Source organism: Nuphar pumila, chromosome 4, assembly GCF_984573655.1.
Source record: "Nuphar pumila chromosome 4, dmNupPumi1.hap1.1, whole genome shotgun sequence".
In the NCBI taxonomy this organism is placed as follows: domain Eukaryota; kingdom Viridiplantae; phylum Streptophyta; class Magnoliopsida; order Nymphaeales; family Nymphaeaceae; genus Nuphar; species Nuphar pumila.
The window spans coordinates 122,682,178-122,701,594 of NC_143252.1; the positions used below are offsets into that span (position 1 = coordinate 122,682,178).

The 19,417-nt window shown below is 39.1% G+C and overlaps 1 protein-coding gene across 2 annotated transcripts in view; it reads right to left on the reverse strand.

The window, feature by feature from the left end:
* Nucleotides 1–19,417, reverse strand: part of LOC149840874 (lipase class 3 family protein) — a 150,321-nt gene that overhangs the window by 75,873 nt on the left and 55,031 nt on the right. Inside the window, exons 9-10 of one of the 2 annotated variants that reach the window (XM_090003413.1) lie at nucleotides 10,998–11,122; nucleotides 162–277 (exon numbers count right to left, since the gene is read on the reverse strand). In XM_090003413.1, coding sequence (XP_089859539.1) covers nucleotides 162–277; nucleotides 10,998–11,122 — 241 coding nt within the window. Of the gene's footprint in view, nucleotides 1–161; nucleotides 278–10,997; nucleotides 11,126–19,417 lie in introns of both variants that reach the window. The other variant, XM_090003412.1, reaches the window with a different exon arrangement.

Genomic DNA, 19,417 nt, shown 5'->3' on the forward strand with positions numbered 1-19,417 from the left:
ATTCAACCAAAGACAATTTTAATATGCCATATAAAATGTATAAAAGGTACACATACACATTATCCTTCATTAACAGATAAATGAAACAAATTAATAGCTTGTAAGTAAATATAATAAAAAAACAAGACTAGAGATACAAGGCAGAACAAATCAACACTTACTCTTATTCCAAGCAGGGTGCTCACTGCACCTCCTAAAGAGTGGCCAACAATATGAAGACTATATCCATGGCACTCACCTCCAATTCCCATAAGTGAACTAAGAAATCCAGAGCCCTCTGACATGGAATCATTTTACAAAACCATACCAGTTATCAGCTACAAGAACATACAGAAAGCTGAATGAAGCTAGAACCAAATGCAACTACTTGCAATAGCACAAAAAGAAAAAAGAAAAAAAAAAACTGACAACAAAAAAATCAACCAAAAGGTAGCAGCAAGAATCAGATCTTTCTGGTTACTCTATCTCATTACATAATCTTTTCAGGCTAGCTTAGGAGTATCAACTTGAAAGAACTGTAGTCTATTAACAAGTTGTAACAAAAACAACCAAAAGGTAGCAGCAAGAATCAGATTTTTCGGTGTTGTGGTTATGTATAAATTGTGGATGTCTGATATGGTGCAATTGTAATTTTGCGCAATACTTAAGAGGATTTATTAATAACTAGAAATCTATAATGCATCCTCTCTTCATTGATGAAATTAGGGTCTGTTGTAGGTTATGCTGCAAGATTTACATGATACCTCAAAGAAATACATCCTGTAAATATAAGACATTCAGGTTTGAGTTAGATCCTTACACATAACTCTCGATTTCTAATAGTCTTCCTTTAGTCATTTCTTTCTTCCTTCATACTGCTCCCCTGTTCAGTCCTCTTTATTCTTTTTTCTACTATATGTCCTTTACCTTTTTCCTTTCCCATTTCCCTTAAGATTTACACTATTTTGTTCATCAAGTTTGTTTCTTTTCTCATCAAGTTTGTTCCTTCTTCTTGTACATTCATGTAGTACCTGTCCACATCATATTCTTTGTTGTTGATTCTGTCCTTTATTTTCCTGCTCATCTTCATATTTCAATTTAAACATGCATATATTGCCAGCACCCATGCTGATGTCAGCCCACTCTACCTGTTTCTTGCAGCCGGCTAACTCTAAATTACTTTTGCATTTGTTCCTTTTTTTCCATTCTTTTCGATGGATTAATCTCCATCAAGTAGCCTGTTTCCTAAGGTCAGTGATAAACTGACTCCTTTTAACTTCTTGATATACAAAGGAACAATCATTACAAACAGCCGATACATGAAATGCTCTCAATATACAGATGTATTGCTCCCTCAACTAAATTGATTCCCAAGGAGTTCACGAAAGGAGAAGCCAAGATTGACCCAATACACAATCCTCTGTATGAAGATTGGGATGCCAAAGATCAAGGGTTGATAGGTTTAATGTAGGTTATAGAGTTCTCTACTGCTGTCAATTTGTGGAAGATACACACAAGTCTCAAGCTAATATAAAGTCGCCATATTGAAAGAGGGAAGATAAGTTGATATCAGGACATAGATCAAAAACTTATTTGATTAAATGATGCTGTTCAGCAGCTAGTTAGTGACTCCAATAAGATGTCTTTATGTATTATAGAGTCTTTGGAGATGGATTCAGAAGTTTTGTAGAAAGTGTGATAGCTGAGGTTGATATTCATCCTTTGCGCAATTGTTACCCTCTTCTTTTGCAGCTAGTCTTTATTCTTAAGCAACAAGAAGGTGCAAATCAATTTAACTGGCAGTCAGTAAGTACTCTTTTCAAACAACTATATTCCTCGTGAATGCGGAGGATAAGCATGAAGCAATTTTAGCCATTGACAAAAGGGGAGATCTGATAATACATTTGATATAAGTCTACCATTCCAAATCAATTCAATAATGGGAATGCATGCTATGATTTTGGTAATCGAAGAACAGAAGGCTCTGACAAAGGCTATGGTGGAAGCTTTAGCGTGGCAATGGAGGTAAATTTTTTGCTAACTAAATACACAATGGAACTCATTGTCAATCTTGTGGCTATATAGCAATTAGTCCACATGCACATCCTCTTACCCATTCTTCAAGTTTGTATTCTATAACGAAAGCAATATATGATCAAGTAATCCACACAAAAAAGGTCTCCCTTAAATACCTACATGGAGAATCTTTTAATCAGATCACCTTCACAGTGGTATATTGGCAATAGTGTTGCAAATCACATGACAAGGGATTCAGGTTTGCTATTGACCCTAATTCCTTGTAAAGGCAGTGCACCTATTATTATTGGAATGGTACTATTTGTCCTATTCTGCATATTGGAGCTTCAATTTTCTAAAGGCCTCATCCCTAAACAGTGCCTTTCTGGTCTCACTTTTCACAGAAATCTGATATATATTTCTCAAATATATCATGAAAAGAAAGTCATTTTATTTACTCCTAAATCCATTTCCTTTAAGGACCTAACCACAAGGACCATGTGCACGAAAAGGTTTTCAACATTAAGAGTTAGATGTCATAGTTGGAGAATGAATGAAGCTTCAAGCTTCCAAAGTGTTGGGGTTTTGCAATTATGTGAATGTTTGACATTATAGGCTAGGTCATTGTAGTAGAGTTTCATTGATGTCATTGTTGTGAAAGCCTGCCCTTGAATCCTTCCCTGCAAGAACAAGCAAAGCTATGGAAGAGAAAGGGATAGAGAGGAATAACAGAGATGAACTTGGGGTAAGAGACAACCAGCAATAGTGCTAGGGCTGGCATCATGTATCTTATGAACATGGTAAAATTACATGAATGTCATTACAATAATAAATTGTCCTTGTTATAACTTAAAAGACCAGTATACCCTATCAAAAGAAACAAACAGATGTCCCATATGGGACTGATTTGGGCTAGACATGATAACTATGATCTGATACCCATAACATGCCCCAGTTATTGTGCACAGGTTAATATCATGAACAGTTTACCTTTTAACAACCAATCTCGATCTGTAGTAAGAGCGTTCACAAACAAATTTGCCACCTGAGCTTTCCTTTGAGTATACAATGGCTGGATCTCTTTATCTTTTACCTTTAATGAACAAAATGCTGATCATTAAAGGTAAAAGATAAAGAGATCCTCAATCTCGTTGTATGTATGTATATATATATATACACGCATTATAACCCAAAAAGGGTATTTCTGTAATTTCCTATTTTACGCATATTCCATTTGGAATATGATTGTATTTTTATTTTTTCTTTCTTTTCTTTTTATTTTTTTTGTTGTTTGTGCCACCTAGGGAGACTCCCCAAAAGAGTCGTTGATAAGCCCCCAACGGTCACAAATGTGACCGTTGGGGGCTTCCAACGACTCCTTTGAAAGCCCCCTATGTGGCCCCTCTAGTGGTGTATAAATAGGGGTCTTCCCCTTGTATTTTTCTTAAGCTTGTGAGCTCAAGCTTTTCCTATTTTTCTAATATATTGTGGCATTTCATGCCTTTGTGCATGTTCGTATTGTTTTATGCCTTTGTGCATATTAGTTCAAGTGTTAGTTGAGTGCCTTTGTGCACATCTCTTGTGAGGTTTTAGTGTTTGTATGTGTATTGTCTCATTGAAGACAATTTTACATGGTATCAGAACTTGGTTAAAGATTGAAGATAGTGTGATTCTTCATTTTTTGGGTGCCTCGAAAAACGTGCCTTTGGCTTCTTTAAGATCGGAGTGGAGGCTTCTCTTCCTTCAATATTTTAGAAGGGCCTTACGACAAGTAAGACTTAAAAGTCTAATTGAGGTATGTTTTTTGTCTTTCATCTTTCCTCTCTAATGGGTGAAAAAAAGTCTCATTTCTCTCTTGGATTTAAACTCAATGGCTCCAACTATCACGTTTGGGTCAGAAACATGGAGGCTCACATAAAAGGGAAAGGTCTTTGGGGTTATGTGCAAGGCACGATCCCGGAACCGGAACCTAAAATCACCTTCATGGAGAAAGGTGAAATTAAGATCCTTGAAGGGGAGGAAAGAACCAAAGCTCTTGAAGAATATTCTAAGAAGCATGATGAATGTGAAATGAAGAATTTCAAAATATTGTCTTGGATTTTTTCATCCGTTGAGACAAAAATCAACGCGAATATTATCAAATTCAAAAAGGTCTCTCAAGCATGGGAGTATCTTGAGAAAATGTATACTTCAAGGAACTTGTCTCATAAATATTATCTTCAAAAGAAAGCCCTAACTCTTCTTCAAGGTGAAATGACCATTCGAGAATATTTTGTCGAACTTGCTTCCATTTGGGACGAGCTTGCTATGCTCGAACCAAAATAGAGTGGAGAGGCAAATGAACTTCGTCATAAACAATTGGAAGAAGATCGTTTCTTCAATTTTTTGAATGGGCGAAAGCCCGAATTTGAGCAAATAAGATCTTCTTTCTTGTCCTCTTTTACTCCTCTTGAGAATGTTCTCACCAAACTAAGTGGAGAAGAGACCCATATGGGTATAAGTAAGCAAGGGTCAAATGTGCTTGTGATTTCAGCAAATTTCTAAGAAAATGATGGGGTCAATGCAGTGTCGAAGCTCGGAAATAATTTAAGAGCTTATCGTCTCCCTCATTTTAAAAATCAAAATCAAGGAAATAATGGTGGACAGGATGGAAAAAAGGATTATAGCAAAATTATTTGCCATTTTTGTAAAGAACCGGGGCATATCAAACCCGTATGTCCCAAGTGGAAGAAGTTCTTAGCCATGACCACCGCTTCTCAACCACAAAAGGAGGAGATTTCTTCAAATGGATCTCTTTCCCTAAATCAAATTGTGGAGGCGCTTCAACCTCCTCTCAAAAGAGCCATCTCGGGAGCCATCGTATCTACCTTTTCCCCTCCAAGTAAAACTTCTTGGCTTTTGGACTCAAGTGCTTCATTTCATATGTCTCCAAATATGTTTTCTCTTTCCGAATATTCAAAAACTATCCTTTCATCTTATATTTCTACTGCGGATGGCACTTCTCTTGAAATTAAAGGCATTGAGAATTTTGAAACTCAAGATTTTTTCATTCCCAAAATTAGATTTATACCAAAATTAAATTTGAATCTTCTCTCCGTTTCTCAATACTCGGACCATGGATGCGATATTAAATTTTTCTCTGATAAATGTTTAATACAGGATCACCGGTCCCGAAAGTTGATTGGGGAAGGCTCTAGAAAGGGAGACTTGTACTATATGGACTCTCTTCAAATTCCCCAAAACTCTTTTTGTAATATTGCCCAACGTAAGGATATAAATGTTTGCACAAAAGACTTGGTCATCCCAATATCACCAAGTTATCTTATTTACATTTTGCTAAAAATCTTTGTAAAAATACTTTCTCTTGTAATGACTGTATTCTTGGAAAAATGAGAAGTATGCCTTTAGACCAAAGATCCATGTTTACTTCTAAACCTTTTGAAATTATTCATTCGGATGTTTGGGGATCGACACATGTTTCAAATGGAGGATTTGCCTACCATGTGATCTTTGTGGATGATTTTTCTAGGTACTGTTGGATATATTTTCTTAGACATAAGCATGAAGTTTTTTCATATTTTAAATCATATCATGTGATGATTAAGAATCAATTTAATAGCAACATAAAGATATTTAGAACTGATTCCAGAGGAGAGTATCTCTCCAATGAATTCAAGAAGTATCTTGAAGATAATGGTATTGTTCATCAAAGGTCATGTCCTAAAAATCTTCAACAAAATGGGTTGGCTGAAAGAAAACATAGACATATCATTGAAACCACTCGAACTCTTCTCATATCTCAAAATATTCCAAAAAATTTTTGGGCCGAGGCGGCTCTTGCATGTGTTTATCTTATCAATCGTCTACCATCTATAAATTTGGATAAAATCTCTCCCTTTGAAATATTATATAAAAAGAAACCTGATTATAACATACCGCGAATTTTTGGTTGCAAATGCTTTGTCCTTACGGATAAGAATGATAAACTTTCACCTAAAGCTATTCTTTGTGCCTTTCTTAGTTATTCCGAAACTAAAAAAGGATTTTGTTGTTATGATTCCAAAAATGATAAGCTATATGTTTCAAGAAATGTGACATTTTTGAAAAATAAAAGTGGTTTTGAAAAAAATGACTCTCATCCCGAAAATATGGACTACTCTTTTTTATTGGACCTATTATCTAGTAATGATGATATGTCTAGTGATGATGAAATAGCATCAAACCACGATAGTGATAATGAAGTAGACATTAATGACTTCAACTCACCTAGGGGTCATGAAGATAGGGCATCAAATGATCATATAACCTACTCACGTAGAGATAGAAGTACTTTAAGGAGTGCAATTGAGCAATATAGTGATTCTATTCCCACACATGATCCCAGACGATCTGAAAGAAATAGGAAGCCTCCAACAAGATTTGTCTCTTTTGACTCATTTTCACCTAAGTATAGAGCTTGTCTTAGTGACATTCATTCTTACTTTGAACAAAGAAATTTTGAAGAAGCTAAAAAATGCGTAGAATGGCAAGAAGCTATAGAAAATGAACTCAAAGTTCTTAGAAAAGCTAACACATGGGAATTTCAAACTCTATCATTTGGAAAGAAAACTATAGGTTGTCGTTGGGTGTTTAAAGTTAAGACTGAGAGCGATGGATCTCTTGAGCGATATAAAACTTGCTTAATCGCAAAAGGGTATGGTCAAGAATATGAAATTGACTATGAAGAGACATTTGCACCTGTAGCACGGATGGTTACAGTCAGATGTCTTATCACTATTGTATCTATTAAAAAATAAAATATTTTTCAAATAGATGTTAAAAATATTTTTTTAAATTGTGACCTTAATGAATAAGTTTATATGGATGCTCCACCAGGTATGAAAATTCTTAAAGATAAAGTTGTTCGTCTTTGGAAAGCTCTTTATGGATTAAAACAGGCTCCCAAAGCCTGGTACGACAGATTTAACAATGTAATGTTAGAAAATGGTTTTTCTTCATGTTATACAGATACTGCATTATTTACCAGAAAATTCGATGCAGGTATTGTCATATTATTATTATATGTTGATTATATGTTAATAACAGATGATGATGTCAAAGGAGTCAAGAACATTAAATTTGTCTTGACAACGAAATTTGAAATGTTAGACTTAGGTTTTCTGACATATTTCTTGGGGATTGAGGTTGCTTACTCTCAACGTAGTTATTTTTTATCTCAAACTAAACTTGCTTATAAGATTATTGACAGATCAGGAATTTCATATGACAAAATTTGTGAAACTCTTGAAATAGTGGGCTAAAAAATGAAGATTGATGACAAGATTCCTCTAGCAAATCCTACTCCTTACAGGCAACTGGTAGGCTCACTAATGTATCTTAGTATCACCAGGTCTGATATATCACATGCGATCCACATTGTCAGTCAGTTCCAACATGCTCCTACATCGGTTCACATGAGTGCAGTTCTTCGCATTATGAGATACTTAAAGGAAACTGCAAATAAGGGAGTATTTATGTCCTCATCCTCAAAATTAAATTTAATTGCTTAGACTGACTCTGATTGGGGAGGTGACCCCAATAACCGTCACTCCACCACTGGTTTCTGTGTATTCTTAGGAGAATCATTGGTCTCTTGCAGGTGCAAGAAGCAACAAAAGGTCTCTTTGTCCTCCACCGAAGCCGAATATCGAGCCATGGCATCCATAACCATGGAAATTGTATGGATTCGGCGTCTTCTAGAAGACATGGGAATCTATATTAAAGAACCAACAAAATTATGCTGCGACAACAAAAGTGCAATATACATTGTCAAGAATCATACTTTTCATGAACGCACAAAGCACATAGAGATGGATTGTCACTATGTCAGGAAAGAATACTTGAAGAAGGTCATTGATCTCCCATATGTACCAACTGGCTGATTTTTTCATTAAGGTTCTTTGTTCGCCAAGATTTAATTTTCTTCTTGGCAAACTTGCGGTTATCACACCGTAAGTTTGAGAGGGGGGTGTTAAAAATGTAATCCTCAATCTCGTTGTATGTGTATATATATATATATATGCATTATAACCCGAAAAGGGTATTTCTGTATATTTTACGCATATTCCATTTGGAATATGATTGTATTTTTATTTTTTATTTCTTTTCTTTTCTTTTCTTTTTATTCTTTTTTGTGGTTTGTGTCACCTAGGGAGGCTCCCCAAAAGAGTCATTGGGGAGCCCCCAACGGTCACAAATGTGACTGTTGGGGGCTCCCAACGACTCCTTTGGGAGCCCCCTATGTGGCCCCTCTAGTGGTGTATAAATAGGGGTCTTTCCCTTATATTTTTCTTAAGCTTGTGAGCTCAAGCTTTTCCTATTTTTCTAATATATTGTGGCATTTCATGCCTTTGTGCATGTTCGTATTGTTTTATGCCTTTGTGCATATTAGTTCAAGTGTTCCTTGAGTGCCTTTGTGCACATTTCTTGTGAGGTTTTAGTGTTTGTATGTGTATTGTCTCATTGAAGACAATTTTACAGCTTCATCTTCCAATGCTAAACTGGATTAGTAGATATGGTTATAGCATCCAATGTTATCATTATATAACAAATATCTGGTTCCCCTTTGATGAAGACTTATTAACACATGATGAATCCAAGCAACCTTTGTTGTGTAGCATGATATTCGGCCTTTGTTCTAGAACAGCATGCCACAACTCTTTGTTTTCAAACAGAACAAACAGAAATGTGGGCCCAAAGAAACACCATAACCTGCGACTGACCTTTGAGTAGAAGGATCTCATCCCTAATTAGAGAGAATTTTCAGAAACATGTCTGTCTAATATAAGCCAGCCCATCTGACACTTTGACTTGAACATAGCTTAACATCCTCTTGACAGCTTCCATATGTCTTCTTTGATGCTTTTGCATAAATTGAGACAATTAGTTCACAATGAATACTAAATCAGGATAAGCTATGTCACATGGGTGCGGGTGCGGGTGCGACACGGGTGCGGTGCAATTTCAAAATTTTTGGACACGGGGACTCGGCTATATATATATATATATATATATATATATATATATATAACAATAATTCTAGTAAACAATTAAAATTAAGTAGCCAAAACTATATAAGATAAAAGGATATTATCATTGTACAAATATAATTTAAATTGACTTGTAATAGTAAACTTCAAGTCTGCAGTAAATTAAGTAGCCAAAACTATGACCTTAATTTTTTCGAAAGTTTCAATTTGGCACTCCCATTTCTTTATGGTAGTTCTTAAGCTAGCTTTTCTAATACTTGTGAAACTAGTATTTTTTTAAACTGGAAAAACATTTATTTAGCTACCTCAAATGGTTGGGTTACCTTTTATCGTGTTTTATACATATTTTTACATAAGTTGTGAAACAGTCACACAGACTGTGCACACAGTCTGTGCAATGCAGTCTGTGACTGTGCAGACTGTGCACAGTCACACAGACTGTGCACAGTCACAGACTGTGTGCAGTGACTGTGCAGTTGCAGTTGCACAGTCTGACTGTGCAACTGCATTGCACAGTCTGGTTATATATTAAAAAAAAGATATATAAAAAATGTTTTTTTTTGTCTTAAAAATGGACATTTTTGGACTCGGTCAAAGTTGACCGAGTCCAAAATGTGGACGGACTCGGCCTTGACTCGTTGACCGAGTCCGACTCGGCGTTGACCGAGTCCGGGCCGAGTCCGAAGCCGCACCCGTGTCCGCACCCGTGTCGGGGCGTGTCGACTCGGGTGCGGCACCTCCCTAGCCGAGTCCGTGTGACATAGAGGATAAGTAAAAGTGAGGTATTGTAATGCACCCATGATGCTTTTATACTCCTCAAAATCTTCATTTGGAACATCATCATCAAATGTTTGCTTCAATTGAGAATTCAATGCTATGGGCATGCTAACTGGTTTGCAGTGTGACGTTGTACTATGCTTTAAAATATCCAATGCTTACTTTTGTTGAGAAGGAATAGGAAACCTAGGCACTATGCATTATACTTTGTTCTCATCTGCTTCATCTGCTATGGAGCTGAGAGCTTGTTGTGATGTAGACTTTGGAGAAGTGTCTCAGGATAGGCACTCCACCTCTGAATTTTGTGTATTCCTAGGAGACTCTGATATCTTGGAAGAGTAAGAAACAACAAAGAGTTGCACTCTACACAGCAGAAGTAGAATATCGTGCCATGGCCCAAGTCATAGCAAAAGTCATGTGGTTGCAATGGTTGCTAGAGGACATGGGAGTCATTGTTGAAAAGGCAACACATTTGTATTGTGACAATCAAAGTGCGATTCACATAGCCAAGAATCCAGAATTTCATGGGAGAACTAAGCACATTGAGATAGATTGTCACTTCGCTCGGACAACTTACTTGGAAGGGATCATTTTTCTGTCATATATTGGGACATCAAGTCAGATTACGGATTGTTTCACCAAAAGCTTGTCCTTAAAGACATTTCAACCAATCCTTTTCAAACTTGGAATGATTAGGTTCTCATCATCCCAAGTTTGAGAGGGAGTGTTGTGAGATGTGCTTCATTGTACCATACTCTTGTGTGCTACCCTCCCTTATGTATATATGTTTATTATTGAGGGGCACTTTTGTATTTTTAGCCATAGAGCCATAGTTAACTATTTTTGTCCTCTAGTGAAGCCAAGAGGGGATGTCTTTATGTTGTATCTTGTATTTATTTTAGGGCTAATGAAACTTCAAGTTTTCACTCTGCTCTCTTCTTCTTCAATGGCTGCTGAGCGTGAACACAAAACATGTATGAAAAGTTATATGCTTATGTCTACTCAGAATTGAAACAAAGGAAGTCTCCTACGAAAATTATACAGTAAAATAATTGACGGTTCATGTTCTGGACTCCATTAAGATTTCCAGTGCCAAGAAGGTGCCAGCATCGTACATATGAAATGGATAGACATTAGTCAGGTAAAAATGAACAAAATTCACAAGATCTTCACATAGTTCAATAAATTTGTACTTACCACTATGCCCAGGTTGTCCATCAACCTGCATGTATAGCTCGCGAGCAGATTCAACAATTCCAGAATGCCCATAATGCGGGAAAGAGGAAAGCACACGGTTCTTAACATCTGTCTTTAGATGTTGACTACTGCAAACAATATATAAATGTCATCAAGAAATTATTGCAAAAGGAACATGAAAATATGCATTAAGACACAAAGCAAACACTGAACAAAAGCATGTTATAAGTGTACTATGATATACTCAATCCTTCCTATCAGCAGTAATAACAGAAGGGTATTTTCATCATTTTGCATGGCTGCAGTCTCAAGATTCAGACAGCAGATGGCCAACTTGATATTATGTATTGTTAAAAATGTAAATATACATATATATATATATGTATATATATAACTAGGGTTAGTCTAGTTAGGATTAGATTTTAATATTTTGTTGAGATAGGACTAGTCAACGCTTGTTAACTAGTCAATATTAAGAGTTGTTGGAGGTGCAACGGCACTATTTAGAGCCATTGGACCCCCAACGGCTCTCTCTTGGGTCTCCTTTGTGTATAAATATGGGGCAAAATCCCACCATTTGTAATGCTTCATGCATTGGTTCATTATCAATAAAACATTATTTTTAATTCTTGTGTTAACCACCTTTGGTGGATTTGGTGTGCGAGCTCATTGTGTGGTGTTTGTGTATTTTTTTGGTGCTTTGGTGAAACTCTTTTGTATGTCCACTTTGATGATTTGATGAATATCTTCGGAGAGACTTGTTTTCTTACATGGTATCAAAGCTTGGTGATCAAGCTGATTTTTTTTGGTGCATTGGGAAGCGTGCTACTCAAGATTTAAAAGAGATTAAGACTCTTTTGCAAAATCCATTCAAGTGCTTGTGAGATCGTGATTGTGTTCTAAGAAAAAATTTGGTGGTGCTCAGTTTGTGGAGAAGTGTCTGTGCTCTTTATTGGTGGTACTCACTTGGTGGTGTAATGTTCTTGATCTTCTCTTTGTTTCAACTTTCTCCCTTCTCTATCTTTCTCTCTTCTTTTTCTCCCTCTCTAACTTTTGTTTTATTCTCTTTAGATCTTGTAAAAATGGATGACAATGAAAATGTCACCATAAAACCCATCAAGCTCAATGACACATTATGTAATATGGGCTTCAATCATGAAGCACCTCATATGGGGAAAAGGGTTGTGGAGATTAGTGGATGGGTCTAATTCGGAAGCCAAACTAATTCTTAATAAGATAGAAGGTGAAAATAAAGTACCTCTTACGGAGGTTGAAAAGACCAATTTTGTGGTCACCTATGAGAAAAAAAATGAAAAAAATAGAGAATGGGGCATGCCCAGATTATGTTTTGGCTCATTAGTAGTGTCGATATTAAGAAGTGCTCTAGTCTTGCCAAATTTGAACATGCAAATAAGGCATAGAATTATCGTAAGAGAATGTATTCTCTTAAAGATATTGGACACGTATGCAATTTATAAGACAAAATACTTACTATGATTCAAGGAGAAAGACGTATTAGAGAATATTTTACTGAGTTGTCTGATCTTTAGAATGAGTTGGCTCTTCTTGAGCCTAGATGGCATTGTCCCGAGGATATAGAACTCTGCCAATGACAAATTGATGTGGAGCATTTCTATCAATTCATCAATAGGGTAAGACCAGAGTTTGAGTCTACAAAATCAACTCTTCTTCATGGAAAGAAAGTCCCCTCTATTGAGGATACCATTGAATAACTAAGTATAGACGAAAATAGGCTTAAAAAAAGACATGTAAGAATGATGAGGACTCGATTCTAGCCGTATCTAGGCTGCAAAACCATATCCATACTTACAAACCACCACACTATGGACGGCCAAACAATAATCACTATGGAAAACAAGGCAATGAGTTTGAGAAAAAAAATTATTTGCTATTATTGCCGTGAACTGGAACACATCAAAACTTATTGCCCTAAGTTGAAGAGACCTTATGAAAAGAAGGTTTGTCTCGGTTAAACAAGAGTCAAGTGAATTCCAAACTATGCAAGAGTCAACCATTGAGAACATATCCTTGACTCAACTTGTAGAAGCCCTTCAACCCTTACTCAAAGGAACTTTATCTACTAGAGCTACAATCTCTTTTATTAGAATCTTTGATCCTGGTAAATCTCTTTGGCTTCTTGACTCAGGTGTCTCATTTTATATATGTAAAATTTGGTTCAAAGAAAGAAAAATAAAATAAATAAATAAATAATTTAATTTCAGATCTGAGTTGGATCTAGATCCAACCCAGATCTATACCCAAAAAAAAACACGTGCTTTTCTATTTAAGCATGAGGGGGGGCTCTCTTTTTACGAAAAGGTGCCCCCCCCCAGTGTTTTTCTCTCTCCCTGAACCCTCGCTCACTCTTTCCCCGCTCTCTCTCTCTCTCTCTCTCTCTCTCTCTCTCTCTCTCTCTCTCTCTCTCTCTCTCTCTCTCTCCCCTTCTGTGTGACCTCCGACCACCTCCTGAGCCCCGACGGAGTTGCAAGTGCATACCCTCTTCTCCTTGCTTTCTCTTCTCTATGTCTCTCTCTTTGTTCTTCGCCTCCCTCTCTGTTCTCTCTGTGAAGGGCACTAGCAGGAGGTTGCTAAGCTCCTGCCTTGCCCTCCCTCTTCTCTCGGTTTGTTCGCTCTATGAGGGCGCAGGCAGGAGGTTGCTGACCTCCAGCCTCGCCCTCCCTCTTCTTTAGGTCTTCCCTGTGAGGGTGTCGGCAAGAGGTCGCAGACCTCCTGCCTCCCACTCTCTCTCGTTGTTTCATTTCACAGGGCAGGGGCGTCGTCCCTCCTTGATCACTCTCTCTATCTTCTCGGTTAACAAGGGAGGGGCGAAGCACCCCCCCACCCCCACCCCCAACCCTTCTCTCTCTCGCTCCCTATCTCGGTTAATAAGGGAGGGCCACAGCGCCCCCCCGCCCTCTTCTCTCTCTCGCTCCTTATCTCAATTAACATGGGAGGGTTGTAGCCCCCTCCCCACTTCTCTCTCGTGTCCTCGTTTCGCAGGGAAGGGGCGCCGCCCCTCCCTACTCTCTTTGTTTCGTTTAGCAAGGGAGGGACGCCACCCCTCCCTGCTCACTCTCTCTCTTTGTTCTCGGGTTGGGGTCATGCTCAACCTGTTAGTCGAGCCCACCCCCACCTCCTGTATTTTTGGGTTGGGGACGAGCCCACCCCATCCCCCTATTTTGCTCGGGTTGGGGTCAGGCTCGGCCTAGTAGCCGAGTCCACCACACCCTTTCCTTTTTGTTGAACTGAGCCCGGCTCGGTTGGGGCCTAACCGGATCACTCACCCGAGTGAGCTCGGTTCCCTCCATTTTCTAGCTTGGTGCACATTGACTCGGGCCCTGGCTCGGCCTAGGGACCCGGGCCAGGGTCGGGTGTCACCCTTTGTGACCCAAACGCAATGCCAGCGCGTGATTCCTTCTTTTTTCTGCATATGACAAACCATTTAGCGCAACCGACTCCATGTGCGCACTGAGGCGTGCACCACTTATCACCTACACTCGGAACCGTCAGCATAACCGACATTCTCTGAGGTAGGAGAAAGTTGCACAATGGACAATGGACGGACAAATCTTAAAACTTATGAATTATATATATATATATGCATTTAATTCAAGGACACAATTTTGCGATCCTTGTCATATTTCCTTTTATGTCATTTACTTTGTCGTCGTGCTTTTACGTACACAGGCTTCTGCTTATGCATTTATTTAAGCTCGATATGTGGTTTCACATATCGAGCATTACTTTGCCGCCGTGCTATCACATGCACAGGCTACTGCTTACGCATTTATTTAGCTGGGGTATGGTTTCGTACCTCGTGCCACTACTTACGCATTTATTTAATCGAGATACAGTTTCGTACCTCATGAAATGCTTACGCATTTATTTTGCTGGGGTACGGTTTTGTATATCATGCATTGCTTACGCATTTATTCAGCTCGACGTATGGTTTCGCACATCGAGCCTTTCTTTATACTTTGCCATGCAATATACGTATTATTGGTATATATATCCAACCTCGTAAGATACACAGTTGCGTACTCTTTCCTACCTCGTAGCAAGCTTGCGCTTTTACAAAAGACATGGATTTATGCATGAGCGCAAAAACTTTAAAGAAAAAGGTTTTCTTGCGAGAATCCAACATTTCAAAAATGCGTAGTTTGAAAAGCAAAATTCGAACACTTGGGGGTTGCCTAATTGCAACTAAGTTTTTCCCAAACCATCACGATAGGAGAAAATGTTTTAACTTTGCTTTAATATCCGATATGACCCGGATATCCCCGGTTGGGAGCATGGGAATGTGTTTGTTTGGGGTTTCTTTTGAGAAACCCATACCCCTTTTATCGTAAGCGGTATCGCAAGACATGTGCTGCATGTTTGATACTACGATAACTGGATGAGAGATTTGTGGGATCTCGTATCATGCAAGGTGCACAATGATATAAAAGTGTTTAGAAAGACCAATTCTTGTCAAACTAAACTAAAATGGTTCCATCATTTCTTTCACGAAACAATTGAGTTAGGGTTTCTTTAGAGAAACTAATACCCCAATCATCGTAGTTGTACTATCAGATATGCACGGCATGTTAGTACTACGATGATTGGATGAGAGGTTTATGGAATCCTCGTAGCGTGCAAAAAATGCACATTTTGAAATCATATAAATGGTGAAGATCGCCTTCACTGGCAAGATACTCAAACTGGTTTAAAAGACCAGATCATGTAGAATAGGTTGTCAGTTAAAATAGAACCCGACGTATCCATTCGCCTCTTTGTTTTTGTCAAGGGAGAGAATGGGATGGTATACAAACTCTGATGGATAGGTTGTTAATAACCACCCCTCAGGCAAATGACTCGGTATCCCCAATCATCGGAGTTAAGGGACGGGACTACCAAAAATGATCTTAAGTGGTAGATCTCATGGAACTTCTGCAAAAGTTAAGTGCATCCTTTGCCCCGAATGCCTTTGAGAAATTCTCTCTCGGTCACCGACCATCCTCTGAGGAACGGACTCAGCTAATTGTTCGGGGTATCAAAAAATATATATCATAACAAACCCCCGAACAATCTTAGTTGTTTCTACGTTTCGCTCTTATGCATACCCTCAGAACAACTAATATTGAAACAAAGTTATCTTGTTCACTTTACATATGTTGAATTGCATACCATGTATGAAATAAATGCTTATGTTATATTTGTCCTAAATTGTTATAATTGTGCACCTACCAGTTTTTCATGAAACTAACCCATCTTATGGGTACAGTGGCTAATTTGGTCTGAGCGACAGGCGATGGCGCGATTGCAAGATGGCATCAAGATCCCACTGTTTATTCTCACATTCTGCATCCTGAATACATCTTTTAGGTTTAAAATTTTGTATAAAAATTTCCTCAGGAAATCTCATTTTGTATAAATTTGAAATTATCTTTTAATGCATATGGTTTTAAATTTATGAAAATGCAAATCTATTGTGAAATAGAAGTTTTGTGGTAATGCACCTAAAGTTGTCGACTTGTCATTTCAAAAATCGTTTTCGCTGATTTGCTAAAACAAAAGCTCTAAAAAACAAAAGATTTTTCAGTCTCTTTCAAATTCTTCTAAAAGTTTACAAGTTGAAATTTTGAGGCATTACAACTTGGTATCAGAGCTTAAGAAAATAATGATTCTTGATCATCGAGCATCCGCATCGCGCTCTAAGTAAAAGTCTTTTATGCTTATAATTCAATTGTGTAGAATTAGATTAAATGTAATTTTCATATTCTTTTTAAAGTTTCTGCTTAAAGATATGAATCCTCCTACTGGTGCCGAAAATGGCCAATGAAGTGGCACGCGTAGGACGTGTGACCGCTCAATAAGGGGTAGGGGTCTTGTCGTGGAAATGAGCGAACATCTGACAACTTGGTCGAACTATTGGGCAAACAGGCCACCCCCACCCACTTTCAGTGATGTTTGCGTTTTTTCACTCCTTGTTGCCTACCAAGCACCGTTAGTCATGACATGGGCAGCGGTACATTTTTTAGAGGAAGGTTGTGTTCTGTCACATGTGTTGGTCAACCATCATATCGCATTAGGCACATCGGAGGTGGAAGACCCCCTGAATGCCCAAGAGGAGCATGTTTTTTGTGGAGAATTAGGGCACACCATAGATGCTTGTCACCTCAAAGAAGGTTACGACAAAAGGGCATCAGCAACACAGGTACATGATGATGCAACTTCCTCAGTCTAGGGTGCTTTGGGAATACCTGAGTTGATAGGTTACTACCAAACCCAGCGGGCACTCAGGGCAATGCTTCGCCTACCTACACGCCCTCACCAGATTCCCCAGTCTATACTCTGGCCTCACCAATATATTCACCGGACTCGCTACATTACACACCCACAACACCCCTCTCCTCCGTGTAGGTTTATGCATGTTGGCAACAAGAGGGAATATCTTAGACAGTTCACTAGCCATCCCTGAGAGAAGTTAGTATATGTGGTTTTGTTAAGGAGTCTGCGAACTCCTCTCTTATTGCGGCTAACTTTCCCTTTTTGCACTTCAACTAGCATTGGTGGGTTTTTGTAAACTGCTTACGTAATATATATGAATATAAATCCTTTGACTTCGTTCTTTCGAATTCCTTGAATCCTAATTTGTATATCCTTTGTTATATATAAAGAATGGTGCAGAGCACGAACGGCGATTCGGCAGACGAATGGTCGGAGCAGTGGGGATTCGTTATGGAATCCCTTAGTACCCTGGTTGACGTAATCCGAAGTTAGGTTTGCCCACAACGGAATCAAGAACCTCTTGTCGAGGCTAGCCATCATACGACTATGACGTATGAAAAGTTCTTAAAGCTTGATCCCAGCCCTGACGGAGCCGTAAGTGTGTACCCTCTTCTCTCTTCTCTTCTCTCTGTCTCTCTCTTTGTTCTCTGCCTCCCTCTCTGTTCTCTCTGTGAAGGGCATCGGCAGGAGGTTGCCGACCTCTTGCCTCACCCTTCCTCTTCTCTCAGTTTGTTCTCTTCGTGAGGGCACCGGCAAGAGGTTGCCGACCTCCCGCCTCGCCCTCCCACTTCTCTCGGTCTTCCCTATGAGGGTGCCGATAGGAGGTTGCCGACCTCCTGCCTCCCACTCTCTCTTGTTGTTTCATTTTGCAAGGGAGGAGTGTTGCCCCTCCCTGCTCTCTCTCTCTCTCTCTCTCTCTCTCTCTCTCTCTCTCTCTCTCTATATATATATATATATATATATATATATATATATATATATATATATATATATCTTCTCGGTTAATAGGGGAGGGGCGCAGCCCCCCCCACCCCTTTTCTCTCTCGCTCCCTATCTCGGTTAACAAGGGAGGGCCACATCCCCCCACCCCTTCTCTCTCGCTCCCTGTCTCAGTTAACAGGGGAGGGTCGTAGCCCCCCCCCCCCCCTTTCTCTCTCGTGTCCTCGATTTGCAGAGGAGAGGCGTCGCCCCTCCCTGCTCTCTCTGTTTCGCTAAGCAGGGGAGGGGCACCGCCGATCACTACTCACTCTCTCCCTATTCTCGGGTTGGGGTCGGGCTCGGCTTGTTAGCCAAGCCCACCCCCACCTCCTGTACTTTTGGGATCGGACCGGGCTCGGCCAGGTAGCCGAGCCCACCCCACCCCATGTGGTTCTCTGGTTAGGGCCAGGCTCGACCTAGTAGTCGAGCCCACCCCACCCTACCCTTTGTTGAACCGAGCCCAGCTCGGTTGGGGCCTAACTGGCTCACTTGACTGAGTGAGCTCGGTCCCCTCCATTTTCTAGCTCGGCACACACCGACTCGAAGCTTGGCTCAACCTAGTGACCCGGGCCAGGGTCGGGTGTCGCCCTTTGCGACCCAAACACAACGCCAACTCGTGATTCCTTTTTTCCGCAGTACAACGAACCATTTAGCGCACCCCATCGGCACAATAGATTTCACGCATGCACTAAGGCACGCGCCACTTATCACCTACATCCAAAACCGTCAGCATAACCGACATTCTCCGAGGTAGGGGAAAGTTGTATAAAGGACAATAGACAGACAAATCTTAAAACTTGTGAATTAACTATATAAATATATATATATACATGTATATGCATTTAATTTAAAGACGGAGTTTTGTGATCCTTGTCCTCTTTCCTTTTATGTCATTCACTTTGTTGTCGCGATTTTACATGCACAGGCATCTGCTTATGCATTTATTTAAGCTCGATATGTGGTTTTGTTAAAATGTAAAACTGTACATATATGTATATATAATAATATTATATTATTATATATATATATATAAATACATTTTTCATTTCTTTTTTTTCTGTAATTTTTTTCCTTTATTTTTATTTTTTGTCTTTATGTCATCTAGTTCAGTTTGAACTAGAATGACTGTTGCTAGTCAAGTCCTGTCCAGA